The sequence below is a fragment of the Euprymna scolopes genome, chromosome 18 (genome assembly GCF_053919585.1).
Source record: "Euprymna scolopes isolate OS-2025 chromosome 18, ASM5391958v1, whole genome shotgun sequence".
Lineage (NCBI taxonomy): Eukaryota > Metazoa > Mollusca > Cephalopoda > Sepiida > Sepiolidae > Euprymna > Euprymna scolopes.
The window spans coordinates 43,530,007-43,542,256 of NC_136499.1; the positions used below are offsets into that span (position 1 = coordinate 43,530,007).

The following is a 12,250-nucleotide window of genomic DNA, read 5'->3' on the forward strand; positions in this document are numbered from 1 at the left end:
AGAAGAGAAAAAAAAATTGTTTCATTGTTTTGTTTCCTTTGATTTTGCAAAGCCAAAAAACAAAGGGGAATTGAGAAAGCAAATAACAAATTACACTCTACCCCTTACCTATTTCTAAAATGAGATGTCTTTTTTTTTTGGGGGGGGGTCTGCTTTCTATACTGATTGATGTTTTATTTTTTTCAAAACATTTATTTTAACTTAAATGATTGAGACATTATTTTATATGAATATTAGTGCCAACACTGAAGGATGATTTTTTTCTTCACTGTCAGTTTTGACAGAGTGTACATTTGTAATGAAACATGAAATAATTCAGTGTAAGTCACATTGTGGTGAGAAAAAGCAACACACATGCACGGGCACACAAGAAATGAACACACAACTTTATTAATATAGCGATTAATTTTGTCTGTTCAAGCATGAAGACAATTTTGCGTGAGAGAGAAATTGATTTCTAAAGTGGAAATGATTTGGAATAATTTCATGCTTAGCAGGTTATCTGGTGAATTTTCGCATTTACAGAATATCTTGAAAAGAAAGAAAGAAAAATACACAATCACAATTGTAAGTTATTGTTGCTGAAATAGATTGGATATGTTTGATCAATAAATAACATAGTCGGTTTTGAGAATTGCATGAAACTCTGAGAAATCGGTGAAGCATAATTGTTCAAATATTGGGCACACACATTTTTTTTTTTTTTTAGTTGATGATCAAACTTCATTCTTGAAGAGAAAGAAATTTCTCTTCATTAAATCAGAAATCAAAAACTATGCATTTAGCAAGTATTGTTTTCAATATAAAATATCCCAAAGTTATATAGGTTTTCAGCTATCTTTAACCATTATATTTCATACAAGCAGACTTACCTGTTTTCTATCTTTTTACAATTTAATTCATATCCATTAGTTGTAATCCTTGAAACGCAACTAATGAATACGAAAAAGACAAAACTCCTTTCCGCTCATTCTATCAATAAGAAGTGTCAGACATTCACCTGCTACCCCATGTGTTCCAACAGAGATCTTTTTAAAATTCTAACTGTCTTTTTCAGAGCAATTGTTTTAATCTCTTGCACTTGGTTCACAAGATATATTTGCTTGGTTGTTTTTGAAATTCTTTTTTATAAGTACTGGAATGATAGATTTTCCTTTTAATAAGTGAATATTTTTGCGTTCAGTAAAAAACGAAAAAACTGAGCTTTCTTTTTTTTTTTATCAGTTTTTTTTTTTTAATAAAAATCACTCTAGACAAAGTATGAAGCCACTTGATGTAAGGAGCTAAAAGAAAATACAAAAACAAAAATATTACTTCAAGGTCAAAAGGTAACCATCAATAAGTATTAGATAGATAGATTCTGATCTAAAAAATAGTATTTCTTCCCCAGAGTTGATTGTTTTGGTAATTTCTCCTTAGTTCATAAATATTAAATTTGCATATGTGATTATTCTTCCTTTTTTTATTATCAGTTGCTAGCAGGGTGACCCAACATTGCTTGGAATTAAATGATGAGCAACGAATGTTTCACACTCCTATATTTTTATTGTCATTGAAATCAGTGAAATCGCCTGTCTTTCAATCAAATCAATTGATTGCCTGCTCTAGTTGGGGACCTATCGCGATGCACCGGAAAAAAGCTCATATCTTTCATGGTGACTTAGTTAACAATACATTGTACCTATTTACTATGCCTCCCCACAGGACAGAGTTAGACACCAGGGTTGTTTTTTAACATGGAGAAAAGATTAACAATACATTATAGTCGACATTGCACTGTAAAGAACCTACTGTTGATTTTATAACATTTTTCTATATAATGGCTTGAATGCAAAAGTCAAGTAGCAAACTTCAATTGTGCTCTAAATAGAAACATTCATTTTGAATGCAACCCTATCATATCAAAGCGCCTACTGTTGATTTTATATGTTTAGTCTTGCAGCTTGTTTGATAATAAAACTTCTCAGGTGCACTCGTGATGTTGGGCTGTGTAAGGTGTTAACTTTGGCTTTGGTCAAAATCGGCTGTCGCTTTCATCGGACTTTCGATTATCGATATTTATTGAAGACATTCCAATACAAAACCTATCTAAGAACACTGCCAGGTACATAAAGTACCTTTGTGTAAAATTTCATAAAAATTGGCCCATCCGTTTTCAATTTCATAGGGAACAAACTCAAAGAGACACAAAAAGTTCCTTTTATATAATACTAGTATGGATACCTGACATTGCCCGGATGGGCATGAAGTTAGGTTTGGACACAGCTGCTATACTAAGGATATTAAGCAACGTCATAAAAGAATGGAATAGCCCCCCCAAAAAAAGAAGTAGGTGACAACTTCCTCACCAGATATTTCGGCAGTCGTGTACTGAACAAACTACATCAGCTCACAAAAAAAAAAAATAAAAAAATAATAACAATCCTATGTTGGAATCATATCTGGCTTAATGGAAATGACAAAGCTGACAAAGAAGCAAAACAAACCTCAAAGGGAAAAATCATTAGCAACAAAATAACATACACGGACTACAAACCCCAAATTAAAAAAAAAAATGATCACCAACAAATGGCAAAAAGAATGGAATCAATGTGTAAACAATAAACTACAAGAAATTAAACTAATCATTGGAGAATAGCAAACAAAAAACAACACTAACAGAAAAAAAGTTGTATTAAATCGATTACATATTTAACACACTCATTTAACACATTTGTATGTACTGGAATGTGCTGAATCCCCATTATGCACAGCATGCCAGGAGAAACTCACTATCAAACATATATTACTGGAGTATCTTGACTTTATTCCATACTGAAATAAATATTTTTGTGAAAACAACCTTAAAGATCTCTTCAATAAAATGTGCTTCTGGGTTGCACTTACTCACACAACTGTGTTTATATTTGCCCTCTATTGCCTCCACAACAGCGGAATTACTATCTTTAAGAGCATATCTGAGAAAAGTGACCACATCCTATCTGCTCATCCTTTGGCAAACATTCATGTCTATGGAGATTTCGATGTTCACAGTAGAATGGTTAATCCACTCAAGACATGATGAGAGGAGGTTCTGTCACGATTTCTCCATTGCTTATGACCTAACTCAAATTGTTCGCAAACCCACCCGTGTGCCCGATACTGACGGTCAGTATGCAAGTCTCCTAGATCTTTTCCTCACAATTTGTTCTAAGCTATGTTCATCTTCTGTTCTGTCTCCATTGGGATCTTCCGATCACTCTGTTGTATCAGTTAAAATAAAAACGAAATGTAATAAGTCCTCAGATGTACCTCTCCATCGTACAATATATCGATACTCTATGGCTGACTGGGCTAGCTTTCATTCATTTATATCAGATCTACCTCTGCGTTCCATGTTTAAAAAGGATGTGTCCTCTATAGTAACAGACCTGATGGAATGGTTAATTGTAGGTATAGACTGTTTCATACCCTCAAAAAATTCCAGCAAGAACCTAACAGCCAGCCATGATTCTCTCCAGAATTTGCTGCTGCCATTGCGCACAGAAATTACTTTTTCCATTGCTTCCAATGTAACAGATGTACTGAGACTAAAATCGCTTTCAGGACTGCCAGCAACCACTGTAAAAGAGTAATGAAGAACACAAGAGAGTTGTATGCTCAGCCCGTCAAGTCCAAAGTAGCTGAGCAGTGGCTTAGTTCCCACCAATTTTGGCAAATAGTAAACAGGATCCTAAACAGAAGTGTGTGCTCTATTCCAACTATCATCAATGGACCTGAGATAATCTTGTCAGCATCAGACAAAGCCAGACTCTGTATTTCCTCCTGTATCAGAAAACATGCTATGCAACATACAAATATCTGTGCGTGATGTTGGCAAACTAATCAAAAACCTTGATTCCAGTAAAGCAACTGGCCTCGATGGCGTTCCAATTGTAATGTTGAAAAAGCTTCAACCAGAACTAGCTCCCATACTTACAAAGCTATTTAAGCACTGTCTTCAGGAGAATTGTTTCCCAACACCCTGGAAAATCTCATCAGTATGCCCTGTATTTAAGAATTCAGGTGATCCGTCATCTTTCTCTTAGTACAGACCAATAAGTTTTCTGTGCGTCATGAGTAAGTTACTTGAATCTGTGTTAAATAGAGAAGTCAACCACCTCAGCAAAAATAACCTTAGTGACATGCAATATGATTTTCGGTCTGCTAGATCTACAGTGGATGTCCTTAGTTATTTCTCATTTTATGTTACTATTGTATTTTCAAGCATCAAGAACTCTCCAATTTTAAACTGCATACCTTTATGAAAACAAATATGTAATTGTTTAAAAAATAATTTGAATAAATATATATTTAGTTTTTTAATTATTTGCATAAAAAGGTTCTGTTTTCTGTTCTGAACTATTTAATAGATCACTCATTTTTTTCATGTCATCAAAAATGACATTGTATATTTTGTGACATCTGAGAATGCTGGCATCAAAATTTCTGTTTTTTGGTTAAAAAAAAAAAAGATTGTGCTTATATTTTAGAAATTTTTAAAACAACTTCATCATAGCCAATTTCTTTTTGGATTTTTTCTTTTAATTTTCTTTTAATGAAATTTATTGTTTGGCTGTGATTTAAGAGAAAGTGAATATGTACTGCTATGTATGGAGATTGAATTCCCTCTCTGCATTATTATCCTTTAAAAACTAAGAAACTTGGAAAAAAGATTGAACAAATTCAACTACTTACCCACATCTAGAAATATTCTCCTATGCTGAATCCCTAGTCACAAGAGAATAGAAGAGGTAATGACAAAGTTGACTGTAGTCAAATCAGCTTTGTGTAGGTCGATGGGTTATTTAAAAAGAAAAAAATATTGTTTTAATGATTCGTTATCTCTAGTTAGATAATACTGCGCACTGACATGATCATTCTCATGACAGTTTTCTGAGCCTTACTACTTCCGTGCTGGCTCAAATGAAAAATTGGAAGCAGGTGTTTTGTGGATGACAGCATCGCTAGAAGATTTCTCTACAAGGTCAACGGGGGACTCTCTATTTGGTTTGGTTTTTCAACAGTCCCTCTTTCCTTGCCTTCATCACAGCTGAAGAACTCCATCTTATATGGCAACCCTCCAGAACATCTAAAGGAGGCTAACAGGTGTTACACCTTGCCCAAGTTGACCTGGAACTATGTAAAAGAGGAGCCTTTATCTCCTTCAGATATTATACATACCTATTTATCTGGATACATATAGCACCTATAGTATTTTTAAATGATCATTTATCTGATACTGGCTAGACTCAGCGTCACTTAATTTTATTGGTCTAACAAGAACTGGTATGTATGCGATGCCTCCATTCAGTCTCAAAAGACAAATGATAGTCTCTGTAGGGGGTAGCTGCGCGTGTAATTGTGAGCAAAGGTTGCACAATCATCAACCACACCTCTCCTGAATCGACACTGCATGGGTCCAGTGGCAAGGAGAAGCTCAAGATGACTGGAAACAATGCCAAGATAAGCGGAGAGCACATACAGCACCTGGAAGTCCCAAGTGGTCACCCATTTAGTACTGATCAGGTTCAACGTTGCTTAACTTTGGTGATCCAACGGGACTGATATGTATACGTGATTATAACTATACAGATCTAAAAGTTTAAATCAGTAACTTAACTAATAAAAAATGGCAAGAATTTTGGAATCACAACATAAGTTAATTTCCATTAAGTTCAACTTAAGAAAATGGAAGCCAAACTACAGAAACTCTAGCAAGCACAGCAGGTAATAATCTTGTTTACATATAGGCCATACACAACACAACATTCAGAATGTAGATCATCTCAAACAGTATACATCATTAAGCACTTCATAATGGAATGCGCTGATTTCGTTCACACTAGACAATGTTTTCTTTTATGCTGATATCATGAAAGATGTCTGGAGACAATCATATCATACTTGAGGACTATTAAAATATATAAGAAACTGTAAAAATAGAATTTCCTGAGAATGATATTAAACTGCATTATTGTATTAAATGATATTAAATTGCACCTATTGGTGAAACCTAATTTTGGGAGCTTTGAGGAGTATGGAGTTGACCCTTAGTTATTAATGCTCCTCAGTCTGACCCAAAGTACTAGTATCTGTCAGGATCCCATCCCTGAGACTAACATGAAACCGTGATCAGCAATATAACTCTCATCCTAAATGAATAATGAAAGCAAACTCCATGAATAGATATTTGAATATATAAAAAAACTGGGTTGGGTATTAAAATGACTGAATTTGGCATTTGGATAAAGTAGGAAATAAGGACCCCGACTGGCCTTATTCCGAAGGGAAAAAAAAACAAAAATCATTTTAGTCGACACTGGTGTGATTATCACCTTTACACACACATTGGCTCTGTAAACAAATATTGCAACAAGAAAACTTTAAAACAAACTTTTTATTATTATTTTACAAAATACATATCAATACAGAATTATTATATCACAACAATAAAACTTTTGTAAAACCAAACTTTGGATTGCTTTCTTTTTTTTATTATTTGAAAAAAAACAAAAAAAAAACAGATTATATCATTTCTCTGTGACCAAGATTCATTTTTTTTGTAGAGTATGGTTATATATTTACATAACATTTTAAACAAAATTTTGTGGGGAAGATTTTCCCTACATTAAAAGCCAACATAAGAATTTAGAACGCTGAGCTGAATCACTTTAAACGGTTTATTAAATCAATGCTTGGTTGTGTGAAACCTAATTTTGTTATATTTCCGTTAAAGTAAAAGTTTCTATGGCACGTGATTTTGCACACGTTCCTTTTCCTTTTTAAAAGGGCTGAGTTTTTTCCTTCAACATTTCGTTACTAACAGCTCTTGCGTTTACTGTTGCTACCTGCTCTTCACTATTTACTCTTACATTTACTATTGGCTGTGAAATTAGTTCAGTAAAGCCTAGTAAAGAGGTTTTGCTCTGTCTTCCGTTCTATGATAAAACACCACAATTTACCAAACTAATTTTTTATTTTTCTCATGGAGAAGATAATTCGCCTGGATAAATTTGATATTTCCTCGGCAGACCCTCAGGCCAGCAAGCCTTGGAAATTATGGTTCTGCAACTTTAATTACTACTTATCAACTATTGCTTCGTTAAACCCTGATAAGCTAGAAGTTCTTATTTAAACATCGGTCCCTCTGTTGCTGACGTTATCGAAGGTTGCTCTGGGTTTGAACATGCCGTGGGATTACTAAAAGGCGTTTACAACAAGTCTCCAAGTGTTATTCACGCTAGACATCTGCTTTCCACGCGTTTGCAACAAGAAAGCGAGTCTGTTGACTTCAGGCCTTGAATCGACTTGCCGCTGACTGTTGTTTTAAAGACGTAACGGCCACCATTTACAGGGATGAATCTATCCGTGATGCATTCATTCGTGGTCTCCGGTCCTCATTGATACGTGCTAGGCTCCTCGAAACAGACACTCTAACTCTCACAGAAGCTACTCAATGTGTTAGGGCTTTAGAACAAGCTCACTTTCGCATGGAATCGTATGCCTCCCAGATTGAAGCAGTCGCTGTTACTTCTATCTACGGGAACTAAAAATGTTGTGACCGATTCTGCCGAGGAGGCCACTTGTATTTTTAAAAATTCTGTTCCAACTGATTCTCGAATGGAGTTTGACTCTGTACAGTTCTCTGCTGCCCTTCCTGTTCGTGGCAAGTGCTACAACTGTGGAGGACGATATCACCTTAAGGATGACCGCCGCCTTTGCCCTGCTCACGATAAGGTATGCCGAAGCTGTGGTAAACTCGGGCATTTTTCTAAACTTTGCTGTTCTACTCTGACACATTTACTTTCTTCTATCATAGGGGCCCGCGCTAAAGGTGGTGATAGTTGCCCTCCTATCACCGAAAAGGAAAAAGGTTAACTGCCATTATAGACACCGACAGTTCTGATAATTTTATCGGTGCCCGCATTGTCAAAACAATGAGACTGCCCACTTTGAAACAGAACTCTGTAATTTCTATGGCATCATCTGCCGTTTCCCTTAAACTGTCTGAATATTGCACCGAGAACATTTTCTTCAATGGTTGCAACTATAAAGAGATTGACCTTACTGTGCTTCCTGACTCCTGTATGGACATTATACTCGGGGTGCCGGTTTTGAAACTACACCGGGGTGTTACTATTTCTTTTGGTGGATCTCAGGATGCCTTAAAAATCTGCGCGCTAACCAAGATCAGTTGTGCCCCTGTAAAATTGTTCCGAAACCTGACCTCTGATTGCAGACTCATTGCTACAAAATCATGAAATTACCTTGCGGAGGATGCCTGATTTATTGAAAAGGAAATTCTTCAACTGCTTAACAGGAGCAAGTACGACCCGATTATTGAGGTAGTGGAACTCCTCGAGGCCAACTCTATGCATGCGAGAATACAGCATAATGATGGGCGGGAGGATTCAGTGGCATAAGATGGTCCTGCTGAGAATACTCGACCCAACCTTGCAAATGCAGACCCGGCCCATTTGATTGAAACAAATCCAGTTGACAATACACCTAATGCAGAAAATATAGAGAATTCGCGGAGACCTGCCAGTCCTTCGAATATTGAACTGCTTCCACGCCGGTCTAGCCGAATCTGTAAACAAGTTCAGCGACTGGACTTATAAATAAAACACATCGCCACTTTCAAAGATAACTCTGTACTTTGAAAAAAAAAAAAAAAAAATCTACACCTTGCAATCTCTCTTACTGGTGGGGAGGAGATTGTTATATTTCCGTTAAAGTAAAAGTTTCTATGGCACGTGATTTTGCACACGTTCCTTTTCCTTTTTAAAATGGATGAGTTTTTTTTCTTCAACATTTTGTTACTAACGGTTCTTGCGTTTACTGTTGCTCTTTACTATTTGCTCTTACGTTTATTATTGGCTGTGAAATTAGTTCAGTAAAGCCTAGTAAAGAGGTTTTGCTCTATCTTCCGTTCTATGATAAAACACCACAATCTCTTTAAATGTTTTGTTCCTTACCTTTAAAACTTACCTTGTATCTAAATTTGCCCTTGTATGTTTCAAAAAATAGATTACATAACTTATAGACAACATGCTAACATTTGAACTATCAAATGATGACCATTATCAATCACTTGGTAGGAAAGGTTAGACTCAGTAGGATGAAAGTTTCTTTTAATATATTACCGAATATCATCTTCATATGTACACTAATGTTTAAATGGTAGCTCTTCAACGTTTTAGTTTTTGAGTAAAAAAAAATAAAAAAAAAAAATAGGAGGCCTTACTTTTGGAACAATCCTCATATAGTAAGAGACATATTTTGACTTTATATATACCTATAATCAAGGTTGGCACAGAGGTTCTCATGTAAGATCACTAAAGTTGAGCAATGTTGAGATTGATCAGTATTTGGATGGATGACCGTTTGGGATTATAAGTGCTGTATATAAAACTTTTGTCTCTGTGGCCTTACAAGTCAAGGATTGGCCACAAATCTGACTATTACAGCAAACCGTCCTGGGCTGTCCATTATGACCTGTGCCAACCACACATTGGTGAGTGATGTCCAATTTTAACTTAAAAACAAAATCTAAATTTTATTTATTACAAAATGTGTAGTCATTAAAAATGAAAGAATACCATCAAATTAAATTAGATACTTGTATATATGTGCACTCAAATCTACATATGTGCTCACATTATAAAATATTAATTTCTTATTGATAACTGTTTAATGGTCAAAAAGTGCACATCACATTTTACACAACATCTTTGAATTTTCAGAACATATTAACTTGCATGGCAGGTTCCGAAGACGCTAATTTTCTATCCTCAGTGTACTTACATACATGGTAAAAGTGGAGATTAGTTAACATTCAAGAACCTATAAAAAAAAACACACACACACATAATTTGTATCATTTATATTATTTGGATTATATTGTTCTTATCTTGAATGTTATTTTGTTCTTATCTTGAATGTTATTTTCATGTTTCGATCAATGTAATCTCCAACCTTCTTCGGGTGTATCTTGTCAAACTCTGGAAATCTGAATCGAATTTCAAATAGAACCCTTTATTTAATCCATGTGGGGGTAGCATGTTCTTGTTTCATCAGCCATGACTTGATAGAAGTCCTAAGTAATTCACAGTTGTATTCTGAGTATCGGCCACACTAAACCTTCAATCTTCAGAAGAGTGTCATTGATAACTGAATTTTACTAAGTACTTTATCCATTATGCCACAGATATTTACTCCTGGAAAAAGTCAGAGGTTACATCAGCCAAAAAGTTGTGAAAATAACACTCAAGATGGGAACAGTAATCTGAATAATCCAAATTATCAATCCTCATCTCAGAAATTCAGAAAAACAGCACGTAATTTATATAAAATGCATTAGAATGAAGTTCTCTGCAGAACATGTATAGTTGTAACATGTGTAAATCATTTGTAAGAATTTTTAAACAGTATAAAAACTCTCACAAATAGTTTCCATACATTAAAACATGCAGGTTTGGGTAGAGAATTTCGCTGGAATGCATTTTTGTAGATTTTGATTGGGAGAGCGGTAAGAGCATTTGTTAACTATTCCATACTTTTATCTTCATCCATAACTCCGTTTTGTTGAGTGCTAAAATATAGAATAGCCATATTTTTAACTATAAAAGTTTTTGTAAATTTATTTTGTTTGTTTATTTACTTTTTGTTTTTTCAACTCCTCTTGCCAAAAGCAACTCCATGAAATTATGAATTTTTTTTTTTTTTTTCAAATTACTTACTGTTTCTTATCAATTGCAATACTAAATTAACTATTTTGTTTTTTTCCAGCTGGAATGTTTGAAATTGATAGCCTCATCTCGTTTTACTGATAAACGAATCGGTTATTTGGGAGCAATGTTACTTTTGGATGAAAGACAGGACGTTCACCTTCTGATTACAAACTCATTAAAAAAGTAAGAACTTATCTTTATTTATTTACCCTTATTTATTCCAAATTCTGCATATTGCCCCTTGGATGTAAGAGGACCATGTCTACAGGGGCACTATGTAGGGAGTTGAGCAATAAGATGTCTATTTACATTACATTTAAATTTCTGCATGTTAGTACAGTCAAAGAAACAGACCTGGGAAGGAATTCCAAAGTATAGCAGTTCAAGAGAAGAAACTCTTAGAGTAAAAGGCTATTTGGCACCTAGGAACCTCTACAGTAAAAGGAGAGATTTTGCTGCTTGTCGGGTTAGTCATGGATATTTACGATGAGTATGCATAAGTGCTAGGAGTTCATCAGAGCACTTTCAATTAAAGTACTTGTAAAACAGGCAGAGAGATGCAACATTCCGGCAATGAGACAGAGGTTGGAGCTTGTTTGATAGTATTGGACCTATTAGATTGGAGACTCCTTTTTTTGAACTATGTCTAAGAGGAAGAGATTAGTATTAGATACACCAGCCCATATGGGGCAACAATACTCCATAGCTTTATAGAGACGTAGGATACTCTCAGGTGCAAGTAGTTTTCTAGTGCAGTAAAGAGAACCCATCTTTGCAGCAACCTTGGCAATGTCTTCAGTGTATTTGTTCCAATTCATGTTGTCTGTGAATGGTAAGCTGAGGAGTTGTAACGATGAACTTAAAGGTGGTGTTATTAATAATGGCAATCAGTGGTTGAGAAGGTTTCTTGTAATTGTTAAAAGAAAAAGCATTCCTTTATTATTAGGTTGGCGCAAAAATGTCATTTTTTTTTTTACATTCAACTTCAAAAGATCATAACTCTTTTCATAATAAACTTTATTAATCGAAATAAAAACCATTAGAATCAACACATTTTTGCCGACGGGAAACAAGTTTATTTATTCCATTAGCATAGAAATCCGGAGTTCTGGAAGCGATGAAGTCATTGATGGCCAATTCGGCATTGTCTCGGCTTCTGAAGCATTTTTCGCTCAGGAAGTTGTCAAAATGTTTGAAAAAGTGATAATCGGTGGGCGAGAGGTCTGGTGAATATGGTGGATGAGGCAGTGTCTCATAGTCCAATTCGTTAAGTTACTGCAGGGTCAGTTGAGTAATATGCAGGTGAGCGTTGTCATGGAGGAGAATTGGTCCCTTCATATTGACCAATCTCAGGCACATACACTGGAGCTTCTGGTGCATTTCATCAATTTGTCGGTAGTACTTTTTGATCGTAATCATTTTGCCTGGATTCAAAAAGCTATGATAGATGAGACTGGCCGCAGACCACCAGTCGCCATAATCTTTTCTTGGTGCAA

General features: G+C 35.2%; 1 protein-coding gene across 6 annotated transcripts in view; it reads left to right on the forward strand.

Annotated features, from left to right (window-relative positions):
• LOC145297594 (AP-1 complex subunit gamma-1-like) overlaps positions 1-12,250 on the forward strand; it is a 395,164-nt gene that overhangs the window by 168,784 nt on the left and 214,130 nt on the right. For all 6 annotated transcript variants that reach the window (XM_080143647.1, XM_080143648.1, XM_080143651.1 and 3 more), the window contains one exon: positions 10,813-10,937. In XM_080143647.1, coding sequence (XP_079999773.1) covers positions 10,813-10,937 — 125 coding nt within the window. The remainder of the gene's footprint in view (positions 1-10,812; positions 10,938-12,250) is intronic.